The sequence below is a fragment of the Corvus brachyrhynchos genome, unplaced genomic scaffold (genome assembly GCF_000691975.1).
Source record: "Corvus brachyrhynchos isolate BGI_N302 unplaced genomic scaffold, ASM69197v1 scaffold114, whole genome shotgun sequence".
Lineage (NCBI taxonomy): Eukaryota > Metazoa > Chordata > Aves > Passeriformes > Corvidae > Corvus > Corvus brachyrhynchos.
In genome coordinates this window covers 5,702,948-5,724,821 of record NW_008238337.1, presented here as the reverse complement: position 1 = coordinate 5,724,821, position 21,874 = coordinate 5,702,948, and the positions used below count along the sequence as shown (strand labels likewise).

Below are 21,874 nucleotides of genomic sequence, written 5' to 3'. Positions count from 1 at the left end.
GGCTGAGCGGCGAGGGAGCCGGGCAGCCTCTCCCCGAGCTCCGCAGAGCCGCAGCTGGCGCGCAGCCTCCCGCGGAAGGGCTCTGCCGCCCGGCAGCGCCTCTTCGAGGTCGCGACGACATCCCTTCCTGCTCGCCAGAGCGGTGCCGGGCTCGAAGCTGCTCGTGCAAACACGCTGCGGGTGTTTTTGCGTGGAGTTCGTGGGCATTTGAGGCTCTCTCTGTGCTTGCTGAACTGGGAGCTCGGAAACTGTATGAAAGCATGATGTAAGAGAAAGAAGAGCAGCACGTTTCTCTATAAAAGTGGTTCGATAGCTAGATCTGTGGAATGGAGGCTTGTAAAGGGAGAGGGGCGTGCGATTGTTTGTGTCACTGGGAAAGAAAACTCTGGCAGCAGAGCCAGAGCTTGAAGGGTGGCCATCCTGCCTGTCCGCAGTGGGCTGCTCCAGCTCTCAGCCAAGCCTGGACTCCTCTGACCATTTAGGTTCTCGTTCAGCCAAAGAGTCTGGGAAGCCTGAAGCTTCACTTCCTAAGGTGATTTTTCACTTAAAATTTCTCTGCACGCTTTTGTCCTCATTTTAGTTGTTACTAATGATTTCAAGTACTATGGTTCTCCTCTGGTAAACATTGGCCATACTTTGCAAGGTCTGAAGTGGAAGTTCCAGATGATCACAGTGTCACAGCCATCAGATGTGTGGTCCTTCTGGATACGTTTTGTGTATTCTTAATTGCTGTTACTTCTTACCAAGTAGAATTTGCTCCACTTCTTTTTGAACACGTACTTGCTCATCAAGTTTTTGTAGATGTACCTAATTAGATATGGAAAAGACTTACATAGACTTTTTCAGGGAATAAAAAATCTTTTACAAGGAAAAGTTCTGGCAGACTTGACTTCTCAGAAGTAAAACTTGAGAGTATTTTCAGATAAGCATTTAGAGAGCTGCCTAGAGAGGGACCATGTCTAACAGTCTGTTCCCAGTACCATTAGGACGTGTTTGGTGCACACAGTGGATACTCCTTGCTGTGCTTAGGTTGAAGAATGTTTGCTTGTAAGGTTTCAGAGCAGAACTGTGGAAAGAACACTCCATGTGTAACCGTATCTCTCACAGAGGGCTGCGTGACAGCAAGTGGAGGATGTGGCCCAGTGTGAATGTTTGGCTGTTAAAGGGGACAGAAATGCCTGAGCACAAGCAGCTGGGGCAGGGGAAGAAGGGTGTGGATTATAGAGACAATTATATATTGCCCCTGAATGAAGGTGTAGCAAAGGAGAATGGATCTAGAAAGTACTGCCACCTATGTGTCTTCTGCTAAAGAACCTGGAAACAGTGCAAATCTGCATTTCAACAACAACCTGTTCTTTGTATGGCATGTACAGGATCTGCAGAGTTCCTAATCTGCACAAGGTATACATCGGGAACTTCATCTTGACCCTTAATGCCACAGAATTTAAATGGCATCAGCTGTGTCAGGTTGCACTTGAAACTAGCAGAATTGTGAAATGACAAACATTACTACTGTTTTTGGAAGGCATTTTGTCATATGGTATGTTTTTAATGCCTATTCCTATTTTGTTTTTCTAATGTATGTCTTAATAAGCTTTTTGTGAAGTGCAGTCGAAATAAAGACTGCGTCACCATCATTTGCTAAGATAGGAGAGAAACTTCTGGAATTACAATATGAAAAATTACTCCAGTTGTCAGAAATGAAAGTGAATTAACCATTTTTGCACATACTACTATGCTACTTTTCACAGAATGATTCTGCTTCACCATGTGACGTCTAACAGTTTCTGTTAATTCAAACACTGACATTTCTGCATTCAGACCTTGACATTTGTGCATTCAAACATTCAGCCATACATAATTTCTCAAGTGAATCAGAAGTAAGAGATCTGTGAATAGATTACCTACCATTAAAAGACTGATTGAATTTGGTGAGTTTTGTGTTACAAGGCCAAAGAAATGGAAATGCCTTCAGCAAATGTTAGTTTTGGTGAACAAATGTTGTTTTATATACTCAGTGCAAAAAGTTATAATTTCTAGTTTCTGTATTTATAGCATTCATTTAATTTCCTCATCAGAAATGTATATGATTTTCAATCTTTTTCCTTTCTCTGTTTTCTTTCCATTTAGCAATACTGAGTCACCATGTCCTTGTTTTTTTTCCCAGCTGAGTCTTTCCTTAGAGCTGTTATTCCAGCCTTCTCTTACAAACCTTGTATCTCTTGTCATCTTATTCTGCCTGTGCCTTGGTGATTCAGAGAAGCAGTTCTACTTGATATGCCATAAGCAAGCGTCATGGAAATACTTGAAAAAGCAATTTTTTTTTTTCTTCTTTCTAACTAGGCAGATAGGGGATGAAATAGTCAGGCATTTCAGCATATCATGCTTGTACATGCATAGAGCATAACTCAAAATCCAGAGTTATGTGAATGTATTTAAGTAGGATGGAGCCAAAGAAGTGGGAGGGAGACAGGGATTACATGCTGCCAGCTGCAAAATTTTCAGTTTTGTCATATCACACCATAATGGTTGTGCAATTGACCACTCCCTTCATCCACACAGTGGCTATGGGGCATCCTGATAAAATTGCCAAAGGGATTCAGTCTGCCACACTTGACAAGGGAACAACAGTTTTAAAACTTCACAAAGAAAGAAAACAAATGGGTGTATTAAGGAACAGAAATTCTTATGGGGCCACATCACACATTCTTACTTCCAGTGATAAAGAATCACAAGACAAGCAAGTGTGTTTGCATCTTGTGGCTGAGGACCAGCCAGCAGCTGCAAAACTCTGGCTAATATAGCATGTTTGTATTGTACAAATAAAAAGAAAAAAGGGACAGAATGAATACTTTAAAGGATTTAGAAATAATGGGAACTGCCTCTTGTGCACATAACCTAACTTGCCTGCTTCCAACATATTCCAGAAAAGGTCTGGCCAGTCAGATTTAAAAAAAAAAAAAAAGTAATGAAAAGTGATTAGCTGGACAATGAGAGTCAAAATTTCACAAGGATAGCAAGTTCACATATATGACAGCTCACACACTGCCAGGGAACACAAGTATCAACTCTGCATGTCTGTACATTTCCAGGAATGTACATTTTTACAAGACAGACAGATGGTTCAGTCAAGGTTTGATCAAATCTCAGGTGGCATAAATCAAATATAATCAAATACTCACTGTGGCTACTCTCTGGCTTGGACCAATGCTAATTAAGTCTCTAATTCTGACCAGCAAAAATGATTGCATTTGAGGACTTTCAGAAATTATATGTCTGAGTGTGCGTTTGCATGGATATGTGGAATGAGCAAGATATAAATTTTAAGCATGTGGAGTTCCCCTGCATTGTAAAGGAAGAATGATCAGCTAACCAAGTGCTCTCACATAGCATCGCATCAAAACATAACTGTCTGATTTAACAAATGGGGAGTTGTTTTCTGGCAATTTTGAAAATTGCAATTTTGAACAAAGATAATTCTTTTGTGATGGCTTTTCTTTGGCTTGTATCAACTGTTGTGGGGGGGTTTTACTGTTACACAGCACAGGCACAGAAGCCTGATAGTTTTGATGAGTGCTTGTATTGTATTAGTATGAATTGGAATAGAAAAGTATTGAAATGTAAAAATAGTACACTACTTTTTTACTTGGGTAGATCTAAATCAGCCTTATACTTCCCAAAAGCATTTATTTTGCATCATAACATAATACAGAATGAGATTTTTTTTCCTGCCCACTCGTATGATAGTATGCAAATTAACTTTTGGTTCAGTCGATAAAACTGCATCTTCAAAGAAAACCATTGCAATGCTAAAAATATTTTTAATAATGACCACAGAAGCCATATTTGTGTCTTTCATCTCCTGAAGCTTCTTCTGGTTTTAATCAGGGTTCCCACATGAAGAACTGTGGCAACCTATGATAATAGAATCCCTATTCACATCTCTAGGGAAACAAAAATGTTCTCATTTGAAGAAGGTGATGTGGTGTTTTGCCCCTTCCATCCGTGGGCCCCTGCCTCTGTTACTGCCGGGGTATCTTGGCATCAGTTCAGTGGTTTCTGTCCTTTCCTCTGTGCGTTACTTTCTCATTGAAGTGTTTCTGCTGTCTAATTATACCCTTTCAATCAAATTAGAGACTGCAGCATCTGGTTAGTGCCTGTAACTGTTGCCATCTGCACCTAGATACAGTGCTTTCATTTAAGGAGGAGTGCTTAAATTACAATCTCCAGCAAGAACTAGAACAGTTTAGGTAGAATGGAAATGACTTAAAACTATTCTTAGAATACTGTGCAAGCACATGCATCAAGCAACCCACACTGAGTCATTATCGGACCTGGCACCCTTGGTTTCATACCCTTATATTCTGCTTAAGCATTTTCCTGACTTTTCTAAAAGGCTGTAGGAAAAACAAATGAAAACTGAGCAGGCAGTTATACCATGTAAATTCAAGGAACCTTTAATTTTTGGTCCAACCTTACAGAACATTTAATTACACTGCTGTAATGAAACCCAAGATTTAAATAGCAGCCACTTTCATTTATCTTTCATTAATCTACAGATCTTTAAAAGAAAACCTTGCTTTTTGTTGGGCAGTAGGTGGTAGGATAATTTCTGGCTTGGGTAGGCTAGTTTCAGGTTGATAATTGTTGTCAGTCTCTCTGGACACTACTCAATGCTCCAAGTAGCTTCCAAAACATTAAGCAAACAAAGTGGTTTCTTTTTTTTTTTCTCTCCAGTGGAATAGGAAGAAGTTTGTCATTCTGAATTTTCAGTCTCAAAAGCTGTGTACAGGCCTCAAACTTGGAAAGTCCTCTAAGAAGTCATTTAAAACACCCTGAAACCTCCATCCCTTCAGTCTGCAATTTGTAGTGTCTCTAGATAGATGTCTTTGAGAAAATCATTGGAAGCCAGTGCAGACTCAAATGTCAGTGATTTATCATAAGTAAAAAAGTCAGGCTATTACAGTCTGCACTACCTTAATTTTTCAAATGATCCTAAAGTGGCGCCCATGTGGAGTGCAGGCAGCCATGCAGTCCCAAAGTAACAAAGGAAAATGATCACTGTAAGGTCCCTACATTGAAGAAGAAACCGACACAGATGGAAAGAATTCCTACAACAGCTGCTGTTTGATCTTCCAAATGTTGATCTGGCTCTAATAAAACTAATTGTGAACCTGTATCACACACTGAGTATTCGCTTATAGGGGACAACATCCCTAGTCTTGTTTTCTGCTTTTTTGTTCTGGCAGTTGTCACTCAATACATACTTATGTAGTCTCAGCATTCATTTTGAAAAGTTACTTTTCATCAACCATGGCACCTGATGTGTTGAAAACAAAGCAGCCCTGACAACAAACTGCTGTCCATGTTTTCTCACGAAGGCTCATAAACATTAGCCTGAACAGCACCTGTTGGAACCTTTCGTACTAGAACCACTGCAAAGGTTCTCTGATTAATTATCTCTGATTAATTCTGTTTACAGACATCCCCGTGAAACAGTAGAAGCAGCAGGGTCATTAAGCAGTTAATTGAGTGAAATCATCATGGACACTGATTCTAATCACAGATTTGACATAAGCCTCTACATCAGACTATGTCTGAAACCCAGCTGACTAAGATCTTAGAACTATGAGGTCACACACTTGTAGATATGAGTGGTCACAGCTTTCTTTCTTCATGTTCTCTCTGAAACCCCAGTGTTTTAATAGATGTTTATGGCTGACAGGATAGTTTGAGCCTTGCGTGCATGAACAAAAACCATGTGGCACATCTGCCAAGCACAGTGGCATCCTGATGCCTTTTTGGAGGCTGTCAGCTGTAGTGTCCACAAGGTGTCTGTTCTTCCCTTGCTGTCTTTGCCACTGGGAGAGGACCTGGATACAGTGTGAGTTCTGTCATAGTTTACCATAGTCTTACAAAACTTTAAGGAATAAGGCTTGCTGAAATTCATAGAACTGGTATTAATTTTCTTGAGTCACTGTTATGATTTTACACTCCAAGTGAAGGGCTTCATAGCCTAAAGTATCGTAGAAGTATCAGTCAGCACAAGGCAGTTGGATCCAGTGGGTGCCACAACGTAGGGAGGTGGTTGTTGCTGGTTGATTTACTCTTTTCCCCCTCCCTTCTACATAAGCTACCAAAGAGAAATCAGGTGATTTGAGTAAACCAAAGAGTTTTACCGATAGTGTTCAGTCCAGTCTGTTCTGACTGTTTAATTTAGGTGACCTCAATATGAATTAGTTTTGTGCAGACAAATCTAGGTGACCTTTTTTTTAAGCTCGTCTTTTCACAGAATTATTGCACTAGTGGTGTAAGATGAAAAGTAGGGTGGAAGTTCTAACCTCCTGTTCTCCAGAATCTCTTAGGACTTGCATTTAAAATAGAGAGGACAGTGGCCTTTCTGCAGATGAAACATGCACCTTCAGCACATTGGGAGTATTAATTTAATGGTGAAATCACTAAGGTAGTGTCTTGGCTGTCATGCAGCAAAATATGATGAAATCACTGCCTGTGATAAACGGAAGAATTGAGTTGTTTACTGCCAAGATACTGAATATGCTGACATCTGTAACTATGCTGCTAGGAATTTTACAGAAAACTGTACAAAACATATCTCAGCAGATCCCAGCGCTGACTGTTCAAGGTCAAAGACTGTAGGGTTGCGTCCTGGTTTCAGCTGGTATAATTTTCTTCTTAGTACCTGGTACAGTGCTGTGTTTTGTATTTAGTGTGAGAATAATGTTGATAACACACTGATTTTTTAGTTGTTGCCAAGTAGGGCTTACTCTAAATCAAGGACTTCTCAGTTTCCCATGCTTAGCCAGTGAGCAGCTGCACAAGAAGCCAGGAGGGAGTGTAGCAAGGACAACTGACCTGATTTTATAAAATGCCAATATTTATTTGAAAAGATTGCACTCCCATGCTATCGCAAAACTATTACTAATCCTTAACAAAATCCACATTCCCTGTAGCACAAAAGGTTTTGTATTTCATTTGATAACAGCTGCTAAATTCCATGACTTAAAAGTTTTCACTTTAGTGTTTCAGGGATAATCAATGATTTTGCTTGGTATCTCACTGCCTCCCCATTCCACATCCACATCTAAGCCAGGGGAGCTTTGTTACAACTCAGCTGGCACATTTCCACCAAATCTCTTGATAGTGTAAAGGAACACAGGAGGCACTGATACAGCTACCTATTGTCTTGGGAACAAAAAGCTGCAGCTAGGAGGAATGAAGAGACATCTGACTCTTCCTTTTGTTCTTAAAGTGCAGTGAAGTTTGAAGAAAATCAGTTAAAAAAAGCTGACATGAAAATGTAAGTCAGTTGCTACTGCAAGTTAAAGCATGGGCCAGTCTTAGCTGATCCTAAAATGGACTGAAGTTAACTTCAGTTTAGTTTGTGTGCCAGACTAAATTCAGGTATTGTAGCATTCCTTGCATTTCTGAGTAGATAGAAGTATATATTGCTTCTCATTTAGGAGTGAGAAGCAAAAAAAAAAGTAGTAGCACAAAGCTAATGTAGATATCTTTTCTGGATGTGTTTATCACTTCTCACAAATTCTTTATACTGCATATTATTTTGTTTATCTATTTTGATTACATTTTTCTCCCTTTTCTGCTAAATTCATCAGCTTATATTTTCAGCTATAACCTACAAAAGCTTTTATGTTAACTGCAAAGCAAAAGAGGTATTGAAGAAAGTTGCAACACAGTCGTGACCTTAAAGTGGTTTTTTTTCATGTTTACACAAATATCTGTGGTGGCCTGAATACTGGAAACTCAGATTCGCATTTTTAAGCAAATGTATGCAGCCCATCTGTATTGCTAAGGCAGTCAGGTAAATTACAGTAAGGAGGAGTATTGACCTGAAGCTTGTTTTGGTTAAATTATATAGCTTTCTGTCCAGGGATGATAGCAGAATACATTAGTGGCTGTGCAGACACCTCTTCTGTGTGCCTTCAGCAACAAAATTTCATTTAATAGAAATCCAAACTTGCCTAGGCATGAAAATGCACAGTGAAAGCACAAAACCATTGTCTTTCATCTGCTGTGTAACAGAACTCTGAAATAATTATTATAATTGTACCATTCTGATATTTGGGAGCCCAGACTAAACTAATTTCAGAGGCATGGCTTTAATAATACATTTTTCCTTCTTCTACAGTAGTTCTAAATACAAAAACGGTGTACTCTGAATATCAGGATTAAGATGTGGGTGGGTTTTTTTTTTCCTCTTCCAGCTGCAGCCACACAGGTCTTTCTAGACTTGTTTTGTAAGGTAGATCTCATGAGGGACACCTGAGATCAGCACATACTTCAGAGCACTCTCCCACTCCCTCAGGGCAGTAGAACGTCTCTGCAGCTCTAACATGGTTTCTACAGAGAATGCTATCAGATGAAACAGGAGGTTTCACAGCCTGTAGTTAGCAGAAAGCATTTGTGAATTTCCTCAGTAACGCTGTCCAGTACAAATAAATGTTTACAGCAGCGTAACACAGCGGTTTTAATTCTGTCACAGACTGTTATATTTTAACCCTATTCTTAAATAAATGCAAGGATGATAAATGTTAGCAAGTATCAATTATAAACAGGATGGACTTATTTATGGTACACTAATTATAATGACTGTTTCTGGAAGATAATCACAGAATGGTTGAGATCAAAGTGACCTCTGGAGGTCATCTTGTCCAACTGCTGTGCTCAGGCACGGTCCCCTAAAGCAGGTTGTCCAGAACCGTGCCCAGGTGGCTTTTGAATATCTCCAAGGATGGAGATTCTACAGCCTTGCTGGGCAACATGTTCCCATGCTTTGTCACACTCACATTGCATAATTTAATCAAAACTGTTTTGCAATTTCAGCAAAAGGAAAATTGTTCATGCATTTGAATATTTATTTGATCAGAAGATGTCCAGTGAACGTGTCCATGCCCATGGCAGGGCGGTCGGAACCAGATGATCCTTCAGGTCCCTTTCAGCCCAGACCATTCTATGATTCTATGATTAACAAGACCCAGCAAAACCAGGCAGCATGAAATTTGTAGTTCCGCAGAGAAGGGACTAATGTATTTAGTAACTAGAGAAATCATTCTCTACTTTGATTTCTAACTTGCTGAGTATTAGGAAGCTAAGAAAACAAACATAAGTGGGATAAAATGTGAGTGAGGCAGAAGAATACTGATACAGACTTTTTAATTTGAAAGCATAAATGCTTTAGTAGCAAATCATGACTATACTCTACTGAAGGAGGTCCCTTTCTAAGGCAATTCAATCCCTAAGAATTTTTCTAAATCAGAATGTAAATGTTGGTAAGATCCGTGCCTATGAAGTCTTTCACTTTATCAAGTCAGAACTTTAGCTGAAGTAGCATGAGATTTTGTTTAATATGCTGATAAGTAGCAGACTGGTAAGATCATATAATTTCATTTTTGGAAAATTAACAAGTTACAGAGTTGTGCTAATGAGTAAAACATAGGAAAAACAGTAAAAAAAGTATTATGCTTATTCAGAAAATGCATGTTAATTGTGTAAACCTCTCTTCAGACCTGTCTCATACATTGTTTATTAAAGTAATGACATCATAATCTCTTGAATAGAGGTTTGACTGAGAGAAATCTTAAATCCTAGCCAGCATCTTTAGCTGCCTAAACAATGCAGGGAACATGGTCTATTGGAGATGGGGTGGAGGGTGAGGGAAGAACAAACACTAAACCTACATATACTCTTTCTTTTTTTCATTTCTCTTTCTTCCCAGAATGCTATACAGCAAACGGGGCCGACTATCGTGGCACTCAGAACCAGACCTCCCAATATGCAGGGAAACCTTGTCTTTTTTGGAATGAGACCTTTGAGCATCCTTATAATACTGTGAAATATCCCAATGGGGAGGGAGGGCTTGGAGAGCATAACTACTGCAGGTAAGAAATACCACATTGCTTTAACATTGCCTGTATACCCAGTGTTACTTTAAGCAGTTGGAAGAAAATCATGAAACTTCCTGTCATGCAGTGAAGAATGTCAGAACTGTGTCTAACACTTTTTGGTTTATCCTGGAATTAGTACCCTGGATCTATGAGCACCATTAGTAGAATAACTTTTTCAACCCAGCTCCCACACTTTTTCAGCACTGTCCCTTATAATGTGTCCAATCTGGAAGTTGACATGACAGAGAAAGACTGTAGATTACTTAAATGAAAAGGTGGAGATAAAAAAATGATCCAAATCAGAAGTACAGCAGTGCAGCAAGTGTCTGGAGGAGTCTCTTTATGATTTTTATCCTCCCACACAAGCTTGGTTCTGTTACACACTCTGTTTCCAAGTTTTGTTCTAATGAAAGTTCTGTAGTCACTAAAAATTCTAAGTGAGTTAGAGTAGTTATTTGAATTCAGAAGCTCATCTGTCAGGGGTTACAATACCAGATTAAACCACAGCAGATGCACTTCTGTTTCCTTGCCTTCTAGAGAAGTCCTCTATAACTATGGATAGAACTCAGAACAAAACTTAAGTAAGAACTTCACAATTTAGGAGCCAAATCAGAACTTAAGTTCAGAGATGTCTGGGCTCTGCAGGCTTTTTTTCAGCTCCATGTCTCAGTAGGCATACTGATACAGAGCTATTTAAAATACAGTGGCCACTGAATTCTCTCTGATACAAATAGCAGAATTAAGAATGTAATTTTGATTGTTGCTGTGTGGCAATATTTTAGACAGACTGTATATACAGGATCTTACTTTTGGAAGTCATTTCGGCTAATATTTTGGTTAGTACAAAGCAAAATGTGTTCAAGCTGTGCAAAAACATATAAAAAACTGAATGTTTATCCAGATACTCAAAAAACACTTGAGACTTGCTTTACCTAGCAAATGAGAACTTGGTGTTACAAGGAGCAAGAAGCCTATAATCTGATATGTAAACATGAGAAATTACTTGATTCCCAAATAGAGCTTTTTTACCTCATTCTGCTAGGTGTTGGATTATCCTCGTTGAGGCTGAGTTTGACTGGAAGGTTAGGCATTTTCTTCCTTACGCTGTATCACTTGGCCTAGGAATATTCTGACAGGTGTATGGAATGACAGTCCTAACTAATGGATGACTTTTAACTTCACATTCTCTTGAAAGAAAGCTTGGAAAGTGACTAACAGTGCCAGAGTATATCTTTAGCATGCAAATGTTGTCGAGGCCTGTGATACAGCTGTTTTAGCTCTTTCTCTGACATTCATCTGTTTGATGACAATGGACAACTTGATCTTCCCTTCTCTCAGGCAGCACATACCTCACAAGGCTTTTTTAAGGCATAATACATTGCTTTGAGATTTGATTTTAGGAACAGCATTTGAATAATCTAATTTTACACTTGAAGTATTAATCAGAAGCATGCTACCTCTCCATGGGTGGTCCTTACTTGGAATACTTTGTTTACTTCAAGACACCCTGTTAGGATGGAAATGCCTCATAACGTTCCACTCATTTCAACCATAACAAAATTATGAAGACTGAAATTTTTGGAGATTCTGAAAGACAGAGAGTTGTTTTCTAACTGTGTGTGCTTCTGAGGTTCAAGACAAAGATTCCTGAAGACATTCATCATGTTTCTCTACAATTTCCTCGCATTTTTAAGGCATTTATGTGTAGAGTGCCATTATCATGATTCAATTCCAGACATACGGTTTCTGTCATGAAGATGTAAACGCAAAAATTCCTGTAACTCTGGAAACAAGGGAAAATGGGTTAGTTCAAGTACAAGCTTTACTTGGTTTTAGTCCTCTACTTTTTTTAGCTACTGGAAGCTCTTGCATTACACCTAAATTCCTAGCATAGCTAGTCTTAGACTTTCACTGTCCACTACCTCTACTAATCTGTCTGAAAACCTAACTAGCAACATTTTAGTAATCTAAACTGAACTCAACTCACCAGTTATTTTCAGCAGTCTGTTATTTGACCAAAAAACCATCCACAGAATTTCTAAAATTGGATCTCCCACAAAAGAGTTGTTAATACGTGTAAATGACAACATGCAGCTGAACTGACACTTCAGTAGGGCTGTGTCATTAATAGAATTCGTGCCGAAGTATGTGATAGAAAGATTGTAACTGGTCCTAGTTAAAAGAAAAGGTCATATTTCACCCTGACGGTCCAATCGAACAATTTATTCTCTTAAATAGATCTTTACAACATGAATAGCTTTTCAAAGTGTACACAGATAAATCTTTAAATAACCTAATGACTAATTAGGTGTGCATTTTTAAGTGATGCTGTTCAACAGCAAATAACTATAAAAATAGTGATCATCATTATCATGGACACATAAGGAATTAACCATCAATATGGAGAAATCACTGGAATGGATTTAGTCAGTTTTATTGAAGGGAAAGAAAATAACTCTTTCCCAGAAGACTTTATCAGCTCACTGTTTTTATCACCACATATAACAGAAAGTTGGAGTCTGGACTATTTTGTACCAAGGCAAAAAATTGAGTTTATGAGTCTATGGAACCCGTACACAGGATGTGGGACAGAAAATCTTCCTCCCTGTCAATACTGACCAGAAATAGCTCTGCACCTTTTAAACTTAGAATAAAAAAAAGCTACATTTTAGACAGTACTAGCATCTTATGCTTGATGAATAGTGTCATAACCAAAGCTATCTGAACTTCCTGATAACACAAAACTTTGCCTTTTTCTTGGTAAATAGTCAATGGGAGGTATTAGAGCAAAAATAGTGATGCTGTTGAAGGTTTATAAGATTGATTTTTTTTGTGTGGTTTTTGAAAAAAGATTGAATTTTGCTCACTGATTTTCTCTTTCAGAAACCCTGATGGGGATGTCAGCCCATGGTGCTATATTGCAGAACATGAAGATGGAATATATTGGAAATACTGTGAGATTCCATCCTGCCGAAGTAAGAGCACCATGCAATTTTTTTAGGCCTGTGTCTCAGTTGAACAGAGATTGGCAGTTATACAACAGTGGATAGTGATTTCCAAACAGAAGCCAGGATAAGGCAAAACAGCTTATTTTCAGTTGCAGACTAAGCTATATTTTACACAGGTTTTTTAGAGATAATGACAAGCTTACTGAATTGGTCCTCCACTGCTATCCTTTTCATCTTACCTCAGAATTACTGGATTATATTATTTACAAATCATACTGTGTGACAGGGAATCACACAAAACTTAGGAAGTACTGCTAGTTCTTTGAATCCATAGAGATATATCATTAATTTATTTAAATCTAGAGGACAAAAAAGAAAAGGAACGTTTTTATGAGGTATAAACATGTCCATCCATTGCAATTAGCTCATAAAATGAATTACATTAGTTTAGTGTATATAGTGCATCATACAGAGAATTGCTTGGAGGAAACAAAAGACAATATGAGAGGACATAGGGAAGAGGTGTCTCTGTGGTATATGGGAACTCTGGGCTAGAATTCTGTCTCTGGCAGGTGCAGATACTTAGCATTGCTGTGAAACCACAACCTGGACTGATTTTTTTAAAATCACATAATTCACAAGCTACTCACATGAAGCTTCTTTCCAGAATTTAATATTTTTAATGTATTCTGTTTTTTACTGTGTCCACAATGTCATGATTTGTGTCAGTATGTTCCAAAATTTTCTTTCCCGAATCACATTCTTTAAAGTACACCTAAATATTAAGAAATTCTAGTTTTGCATGCTAACAAGCAACTGTAGCTACACATTTTAGTAAGTCTAATCATTGATGTCTTCACTTGCTTTCCTAACTTCTTCTGTGCAATTACCCTCTGTTTCTAAGGCATAACTTAGGTCTTCACTGCTAAGCACCAGAGCAGGTGTCCATGCATAGGCACACATTCTATTGGAAGAAGTATATTTCTTACTTGAAGTTAAGAAAACCAAACCAGACAATAAAAATGGATCTAAAGTGATTTTTTTTTTTTTTACTTTGTTCAGAGTTTTGTTGCTTGGTGGTTTTTTTTTGAATGTGATTCCCATGTTCAAGCTAGGCAAACAAATACATAAGCGTGACCGTAAGACAGATGCCTTTTACCTAGACTTAAATACAGATTAAGAGGTCTAATTTAATGAACACAAAATCATTCAACACTCTGATATTCATTGTTCAGAGGACATCTTACTCTTAGTTTTCTGATATACCAGGCACGATTTAAGAAACCTGACCCTCCTAATTAAGAAATTTAACTTGGTCTAAAATGAAAGAATTTGCATTTTCTTTATAAAGACCACAGATGTTAACAAATTATCTGGATATGGCACCAGGAAAAAAGCTGAAAGGCAAATTCTCTCCACTCCATTTGTTCTACACAAAGGATCCTTTTAAAACCAGCCTTGCTCGTTTTCTCTGTGGTGGGGAGCAGAGGATTTAAACTTGGACACTTACTTGCACAGATAATCCAGACTTACATTTACAAAATGTCCTTTTGACCAGTAGCAGCTGCTTCAAGCATTGCACTGAAACTTGATACTAGAAAAAGGAATTGCAGCAATTTAGAGCAAACTGTACATTGCAAGCCCATCCAAATCTTAATACAAACCTCATGGTTTATGAAACTCTGTAAGTAAAAAAATCTTTTATTCTTCACCAGACTTTCTGTTTTCAGTAAGCATGATGCTAAGTCATAAGACCATCAAAACTATCTTGTGAAGTGCACAATAAAAAACTTGAGTTTCGTGATGGAACAAGAAAGCAATTGTGTAAAAAAATCCTACTTGAAAATTTTCAGAGAAAAAATTTCCTAAATAAGCTTCTTTTCCTTAATGATATTTACTGCTAGAAAAGTATCTGGAGCATAAGTTACCTATTAACTATGCCCACATAATACCATGGCAATGCCAAGAACATGCAGCATCTTGATTGCCTAGAGAGATTTGCATGCAATGATTCATCGTAACAATAATTAAGAATCTACAGTTAAGGATTTTTCATTATGGTGATGAATTGACATGATTGTATCGTGTGTCTCATTCCCTAATGTTTATACATAACACTACATGCTTCAGTCAGAAATGTGTTCTGACATTCTGCCTATGTAAACAGGCTGGACAGAATTTAGCAGTGTTAGATGAAGGTGTGTGAGCAGAATCACAGAATTCTGACAGTGGTAGTTACTCCAGGAGGAGCTTAGTCTTCCCTTTTCTTCCTCTCTTCTTCTTAGTGTCTGCCAAGCAGACTGGAATGGACATAAACAAAATAAAAGGCAAAACAGCAGCTCCGAGTCCTGAGAGAACATGTGTGTCTCACATGGATGATTCAGAACTGAATGCTTCAGATGGTTTGTTTGCAATGTTGCAGCTATTCCTGACTTTTTTGGTCTCCCTGTTAATGAGGTTAGGTTGAAGTTCAAAGGAAATAGCAACTTACACTCCCAAAATGTGAAAGAAAGAAAGGCTTGCTATACCACTTAATTACATCTTCATGTTTATGACTCACATGACTCTCTCCCCATAAACAGATTTCATTACTGGAATCGTATTTCCAGTGTGCATGTGTGTAATGTAGTAAATTTGACTGAAATATCGATGAAGTGTTAAATGCCAGGGCTAGGTAAGTTACACAGAGCTGTATGGAACAGAGGAACAAGGACAGCTCAAAGAATTTGTGCATACTGCCATTGCAAAAAGCTAGGAGGCTCTTCAAAGACAGCTAGATGAGCATAGCTGGAACATGGTTTTGAGCTCAAAATGATTAATTCCATATTTTAATACATTTAATATGTGCCTTAACGTGTAAAATGCGGAAGCTATGGTGTTTGCCAGGCCCTCATTTAGTCAGATGTTGCTTAAAAGAAGAATAATATGCTTGTGCAAAAGAGATGACCTTTTAAGCCAAGAGGACAAATAGATACAAATGGGTGAAGAAAGTGTAAAACATCACTGGTGAGCATGAACAGTAATTGCAGAACATTGACTACCTCATTTTTTGCCAAGTTTCCTTAGCAGGCTAAATATTAAGAGCAAAGAAGGTTAAAATATTGCTGGGACACCAAAGAGACTAATTAGTCTTAGGATGTACGCTTGATTTAGTTACAAAATTTAAGAAGTTTTCAAATTACTCAGTCAGGTTTCTTAGCATAGAACATACTGAAGTACTAATCCTCTGGAGCCAAGGTTGAAAGGTCTCACTAATAAAGCTCCTTTAAAAAAAAAAAAATCAAAATCCCATGTCTCTTAGGAAAATGAGCTAGGTTGGATAAGTAGGAAGCTTTTTCAGGGCAGCGAAATCATGCACAATACAAAAAAGAATGAGCTCTCTCAGAGTTATCTGCCCGGCTGTACTCAGCTGGGGTGGGGCTGCAAATGGGGATTTCCAAAGGTATGTTAAATCAGGCTGTAACTTGAAGTCTCAGTACTTACATGAATGTTGCTGCAGGGCATATCAAAGCCATAACTCCATGCAAGTATTTATAATTGAAATTGTATTCTTAGAAAACAAAATTAATTTATGGACAATATTTGAAGCAACGTTATGTCATTATTTATAATAAGTTTACTGAGTACTGTAATAACCAATGACTGCATAAATAAAACACTCATACAGGTCTCTGACCACATCATGTCATACAGAGCTGTGGCAGTTAGGTGGACAAAAAGAATCCTTGTCAATCTAGCACAGGGATAAAACTTATCTTAACATAGAGCTAGTAACAGATTTAATTTCAAGTATGTGAGCAGATATGACAAGTGGCCAAGGGATAATTTTATGCCATTACCACAGCACTGTATTGTACTCCACATCCTCTCCATGGGGTGGTCATGGCTAAATTCCAGTGCTTTGAAGAAAAGTGCAAAACCAAAAAAAAAACAAAGCAGAGGACAAATTATGCACTGAAGGGGGAAAACTCTGATCTCCCATAGTGACCAAGGAGCCTTGAAACATCATGTTAATGTAAATAGATTGGGGGGGGTGTGAAAGTAATAACTGCTCATTTTTAATCTCTTTGTAAGATACTTCAGATTCATATCAGAATTCAAGTTTTAAATATTAGCAAATTCCCTTATGTAAGTATATAGTCCCTCCCATAAAACTTGCCAAACTCCATCCTAAAACAGTTTAGGTTCCCTTCTTCGAATATCCTGGTTTGAAAACTTCCAGAATGTCATTGTGTGGAAGATCAGAAATCACATTGTTTAATTTACATTTTCAGAATATGCATGCCAATAGTAAAAAAAAAAAAACCAACCAATCCCCCCTGAACCCACTTAATGCCTTGGGGTTTTTTAATTGCCTCTGTCTGGAGAAATGAACAAGGTATTTATCTCACTTATTTTACTGCAGCTTACTGAAAGCAGCTAGAGAGTCTTACAGGAATATTGCTGAGAACATACAATACTCTTTTGCCCCATCACCCATCCCTGGGTGTGTTTGGAAAATCTGACAAGAATCATACAGAGAATGAATAACAAAGAGTAACGCTTCCCATACTGCAAAATCCAGACGAGAACATAGAGAGAGCTGCTTAGTAATCAGGTAGTGCATAAAGGGCCTGTGTCTTGGATGTTTACAGGCACACCTTTAGAATGACTGTTGTGTGTTACTCTTGCCAGTGCCAGGAAATCTGGGGTGTTACAAGGACCATGGAGAGCCACCACCTTTGACTGGCACCAGCGAGACCTCCAATAAACTGACGATCCAAACATGCATCAGCTCCTGCCGAAGCCAACAATTTAAGGTGATTTCTTTGATGTACCTTTACAAAATGTTTTCAAAGACAAAAATGGCAACATGCCTAAAGCTCTCTATCATATTTCTCCTCTTCCCCACTTTTTTTTTAACCTTTGGGAGGGCTAAGGTTGCACTTCCACTCCCGAGAGATCCAGCCTTGTCTCTGCATCCAGAGGAATCTGGACAAATGACTAATGAATAATGCCAGGAGAAAATACGGTTGCTTACTGCAGTTGTGAGTGTCAGGGTGCCCTCCATTCCATCTTTCTCCCTAGTCTTAAGTAGCATCCTAACAGCCCAAACAAAAATAGCCTGTGGTGGTTCCTCTGACTAACCATACTTCTCCAAAACACACGTAATCTTCTGCCAGCTTTCTTGCTCAAACAACCTCTCGCTGTCACTCCTTCAAATACTATTCCTCCCTTCCTTATGCATCTTTGTTGTCAAAGTTTGCAGGCATGGAATCAGGTTATGCTTGTTTTTGTGGAAATAATCCTGACTACTGGAGATACGGGGAGGCAGCCAGTACGGAATGCAACAGTGTTTGCTTTGGAGACCATACTCAGCCTTGCGGTGGGGATGGCAGAGTCATTCTTTTTGACAGTAAGTATTGAAGCAGGCTCAGTTTTTCCCAAAGGAGAGGCCTCACATGTTCAGCAAATTAGGGAAGACTCAAAAACAATGAGAACTGCTGCACACAAAACAGCAAAACACCTCAATTCAGTATAAAATAAAGCTGCTTTCCATTTCTGCATTAAATTCTCATCCATTAATAATGTGAAATAGCTCTTCCAAGAAATGACGCTTGCTCGTGCTCCAGAGGTTCTCTCACTTTCCTCACAAGTGGTACTAAGTCAGCTATCAGAAGCAGCATGTCACAGAAAGACTCCCTAAGAATTGATCTTACTAGAGAGTAAAAAACTGTATGTGCATGTCTGGATATGCATTGTCAGTTGGTGGCATTTGAGTGGCTCTCTGGATTCACTGTATTTAAGTTTGCACTGGGAATCTGGACAGTTACCAAGGAATACAACAATTCACTTGCATGTAAATTGTTTCTTACACAAAAAGTAGCAACAAATCTTTTCTTCAGACTTTGTAAAAGTATCTTTTTCAAGTTACTTAGCGAAGGTAAGGTCAAATATTACTTGGGCAAGATCAAAAGACAGGATGCTTGGAAAGCACATCTATATGGCCACAGAGGTGACTAAGGTATTACAGGAGAGACTGAGAGATCTTGGATTGTTTAGCCTTGATAAAAGAAGGTCTAGGGAGGAACCTTTTCAGTTTGTAAAGCTGACTGATGGGAGAGTGTAAAAATGAAGCCATCCTCTTCTCAGTGCTATCTAGTGAACAGACAAGAGGCAACAGGCACAAACAAATACAGGAAAATCCATTTAAACATACAGAATTTTTTTTTTTTTTTATGGTGAGGGTGACACTGGAACAGATTGCCCAGAGAGGCTGAAGAGTCTCCATCCTTGGAGATTCAAAACACAACAGATACTGTCTCCTACTTTCAGAAGAGGGATTTCACTAGACAATCTTCAGGGTTCCTTTCAACTTCACCTGCTCTGTGAAGATTTGTTTTTTTCAATTTCATACAGCTGTGAAGGAATGTCAGTAATTAAGCAGTGAGAGTTAATGGTCACTAATCCACTTGCCTGCCTGCCTGCCTTACAGGGATGGAGCAGAAGACCCTGAATCAGTGATTTATCTTTGATCCCATTTCTGCAGGGATGCACAAAAGGGGACATGGTTACACACAAGGACAAGGGATAGCTGCAGTGTGCAACATGGATGCATAGGTGTCAGAGTAATGGGGCATAAGGAGAGTATTCCAAGCAAAGGCATCAAAGGCTGTGCTCCCAGTGCTGTGGGAGGGACAGAGCAGCTGCAGAGACAATGCATCCTGCTGGCCTAGCAAGTCTGTACCTTTAAGTCACATTTAAGTATTAGAATCTACAGGGTGCTAAAACTTTGCAAAACTAATGTATTGCCTCTTTTTTTTTTTCTTTCTTTCCGTTTTTCTCCCTTTCCTCTTGTTTTCACAGCCCTTATTGGTGCCTGTGGAGGGAATTACACTTCTGCTACAGCTGTGATCTATTCTCCAGATTTTCCTGACACATATGGCACAGGCAAAGTCTGTTATTGGACCATACAAGTTCCAGGAGCATCTCAAATTCACTTCAGCTTTGTCCTTTTTGAAATCAAAGATGCTACAGATATGGTGGAATTGCTGGATGGTTACACCTATCATGTTCTAGCTCGTTTTAATGGCAAGAACCGGCCTCCCCACACCTTTAACATCTCTTTGGATTTTGTCATTTTGTACTTTTTCTCAGATGACATCAATCAAGCCCAGGGATTTGCTATCAGATATAGAGGTAAGAGGCTACCTTTGCTGATTCTACCTTTCAGTGAAGCACTTAGTTTACACTGGAGATTTCTGAAGTGGCAACTAAAGAGCAAATATTTTAGCTCTCATCTAACAGGTGTTTCATTTCTCTTGTTGCCACTACTCAGTGGGTGAAAGCTTTGCCAAAATTTCCCTCAGTTTAGAACGCTCCAGTCAGCTACGCCATAAACAGCAAAATACAGATTTTCAAAAATTCAGTTCTATACCTTCCTGTTAAAACAGATTGGAAAATGACAAAGGGAAACAAAACAGAAAACCAGTAATCCATCTGCATGTTGGTTCATCTTGGCTCCTTCCAACCGTCTATTCCTCTCCAATCTAAAGTCATCAAGAGAAAATGTTCTGGTCCTTGAGTTGTACCTACTGTTACGATGAACAATCAGCTTCCAGAAAAATTCTGAGGACCCCAACCTGGTGAAGTACAGGCTTTTCCTGGAATCAGATATAATTTGATTATTTGAGTTCTCTTAAGTAAACCAGAGAGCAGCATGTCTGTTTACAAGCACAAAATAAAGTCCAATTAGACCTGCTAAGAAATTGTTACTGTAATCATACTCTCGTGTTTTCAGCTGTGAAGGACAATGTGCATCAAAACAAGATCCCAGTGAATCACACCCTTTCAGAGAGGATAAATGAACAAGCAAATCTCAGCATCAATGCAGCCCGGTCATCAAAGATACTCTATGTCATCACAACCAGCCCAAGCCATCCAACTAGCTCCATGCCTGGTAATGATACAATAAAATGTGGAAACAGGAAAAAACAATTTGCCAAAGGAAAATCTGGAGTCACTATTTCCTTTGCTGCCTTCTCCACATTTAGCAGATCCACTGTGCGTCTTACTAGCAGATGAATTTTCATGTAGTCTAATTAGCACTGACTGGGATTCTCTCATTACATTTCAAAACACCTGTCAGCCTAAGTCAGAAATAGTGTGAGGATGGTGAGTTCTTGAGAATGAAAGTACATCAAAAAATGTAAGTCAGAGCAGCCTCCTTACTGAAATCAGCTTCAGTGACCACTGCATACCACAGAAGGGCACAAGTTGCTGAAAAAAGAGCAAACTTTTGTGGAGTCTAGAATAGCTTGAATGCTGGATGCATCCCTGTTGCCCCAATTAACAAAATCTTCATCAATAATACAAAGAGGACTAGACAAGTTAATGGGTGCAGGGGAGGTGTCACTGAGCACTGTCATGTGTCTAGAACTGACCTTCAGGACATCACTTAATTCAGGCAATTACTGAGCTGTAAATAATTGAAGGCTGGAAATGCACTCTTGGTGAATATCACGGTTAGTCTCGCCTATTGTTAAACCACCCTGGGCATCTGCTTCTATGTATCATTGAAGCTGGGCCTCCATGCCACTGTGGACATGGCCACAGTCCTGAAGCTGTCTTTTTAGGGAGGTGTCCTGCAAGGGAAAAAAACAGTTCTAAAAGTTGTACAGTTTCTGCCAGTCTGCACAAAATACTCGTAGGTTTAGAGCATCATCGAATTACAGATCTGAATAAAGCATCAGGAGGCTGTTTGTTTCTTTTGTGCAATATTCTTACTGTAAAACCTGTAAATAAATGAATGTACTGAGAGCTTCCCCTCTTCTCTTTTGCAGAGTGGACAATATATAGTCTGACAGCACTGCTCATCCTAAGTGTTACAGCCATAATAGCAAAGATACTTCTGCACATTACCATGAGGTGAGTATGGAGCAAAACCAACCACAGAGAACCAAGATCTCAGCTCTGAACCAAACCTGGGCCTCCTGATAGTCCAGCTGGCTGTATTCAAAACCA

General features: G+C 38.9%; 1 protein-coding gene across 1 annotated transcript in view; it reads left to right on the top strand.

Moving 5' to 3' along the window:
• Positions 1-1,601: 1,601 nt before the first annotated feature.
• Positions 1,602-21,874, top strand: part of KREMEN1 (kringle containing transmembrane protein 1) — a 28,642-nt gene continuing 8,369 nt past the window's right edge. Inside the window, exons 1-7 of the mRNA XM_017734922.1 lie at positions 1,602-9,917; positions 12,807-12,898; positions 17,546-17,670; positions 18,113-18,266; positions 19,718-20,050; positions 20,652-20,810; positions 21,694-21,778. Of these exons, the coding sequence (XP_017590411.1) occupies positions 9,652-9,917; positions 12,807-12,898; positions 17,546-17,670; positions 18,113-18,266; positions 19,718-20,050; positions 20,652-20,810; positions 21,694-21,778 (1,214 nt within the window). The 5' untranslated portion in view covers positions 1,602-9,651. The remainder of the gene's footprint in view (positions 9,918-12,806; positions 12,899-17,545; positions 17,671-18,112; positions 18,267-19,717; positions 20,051-20,651; positions 20,811-21,693; positions 21,779-21,874) is intronic.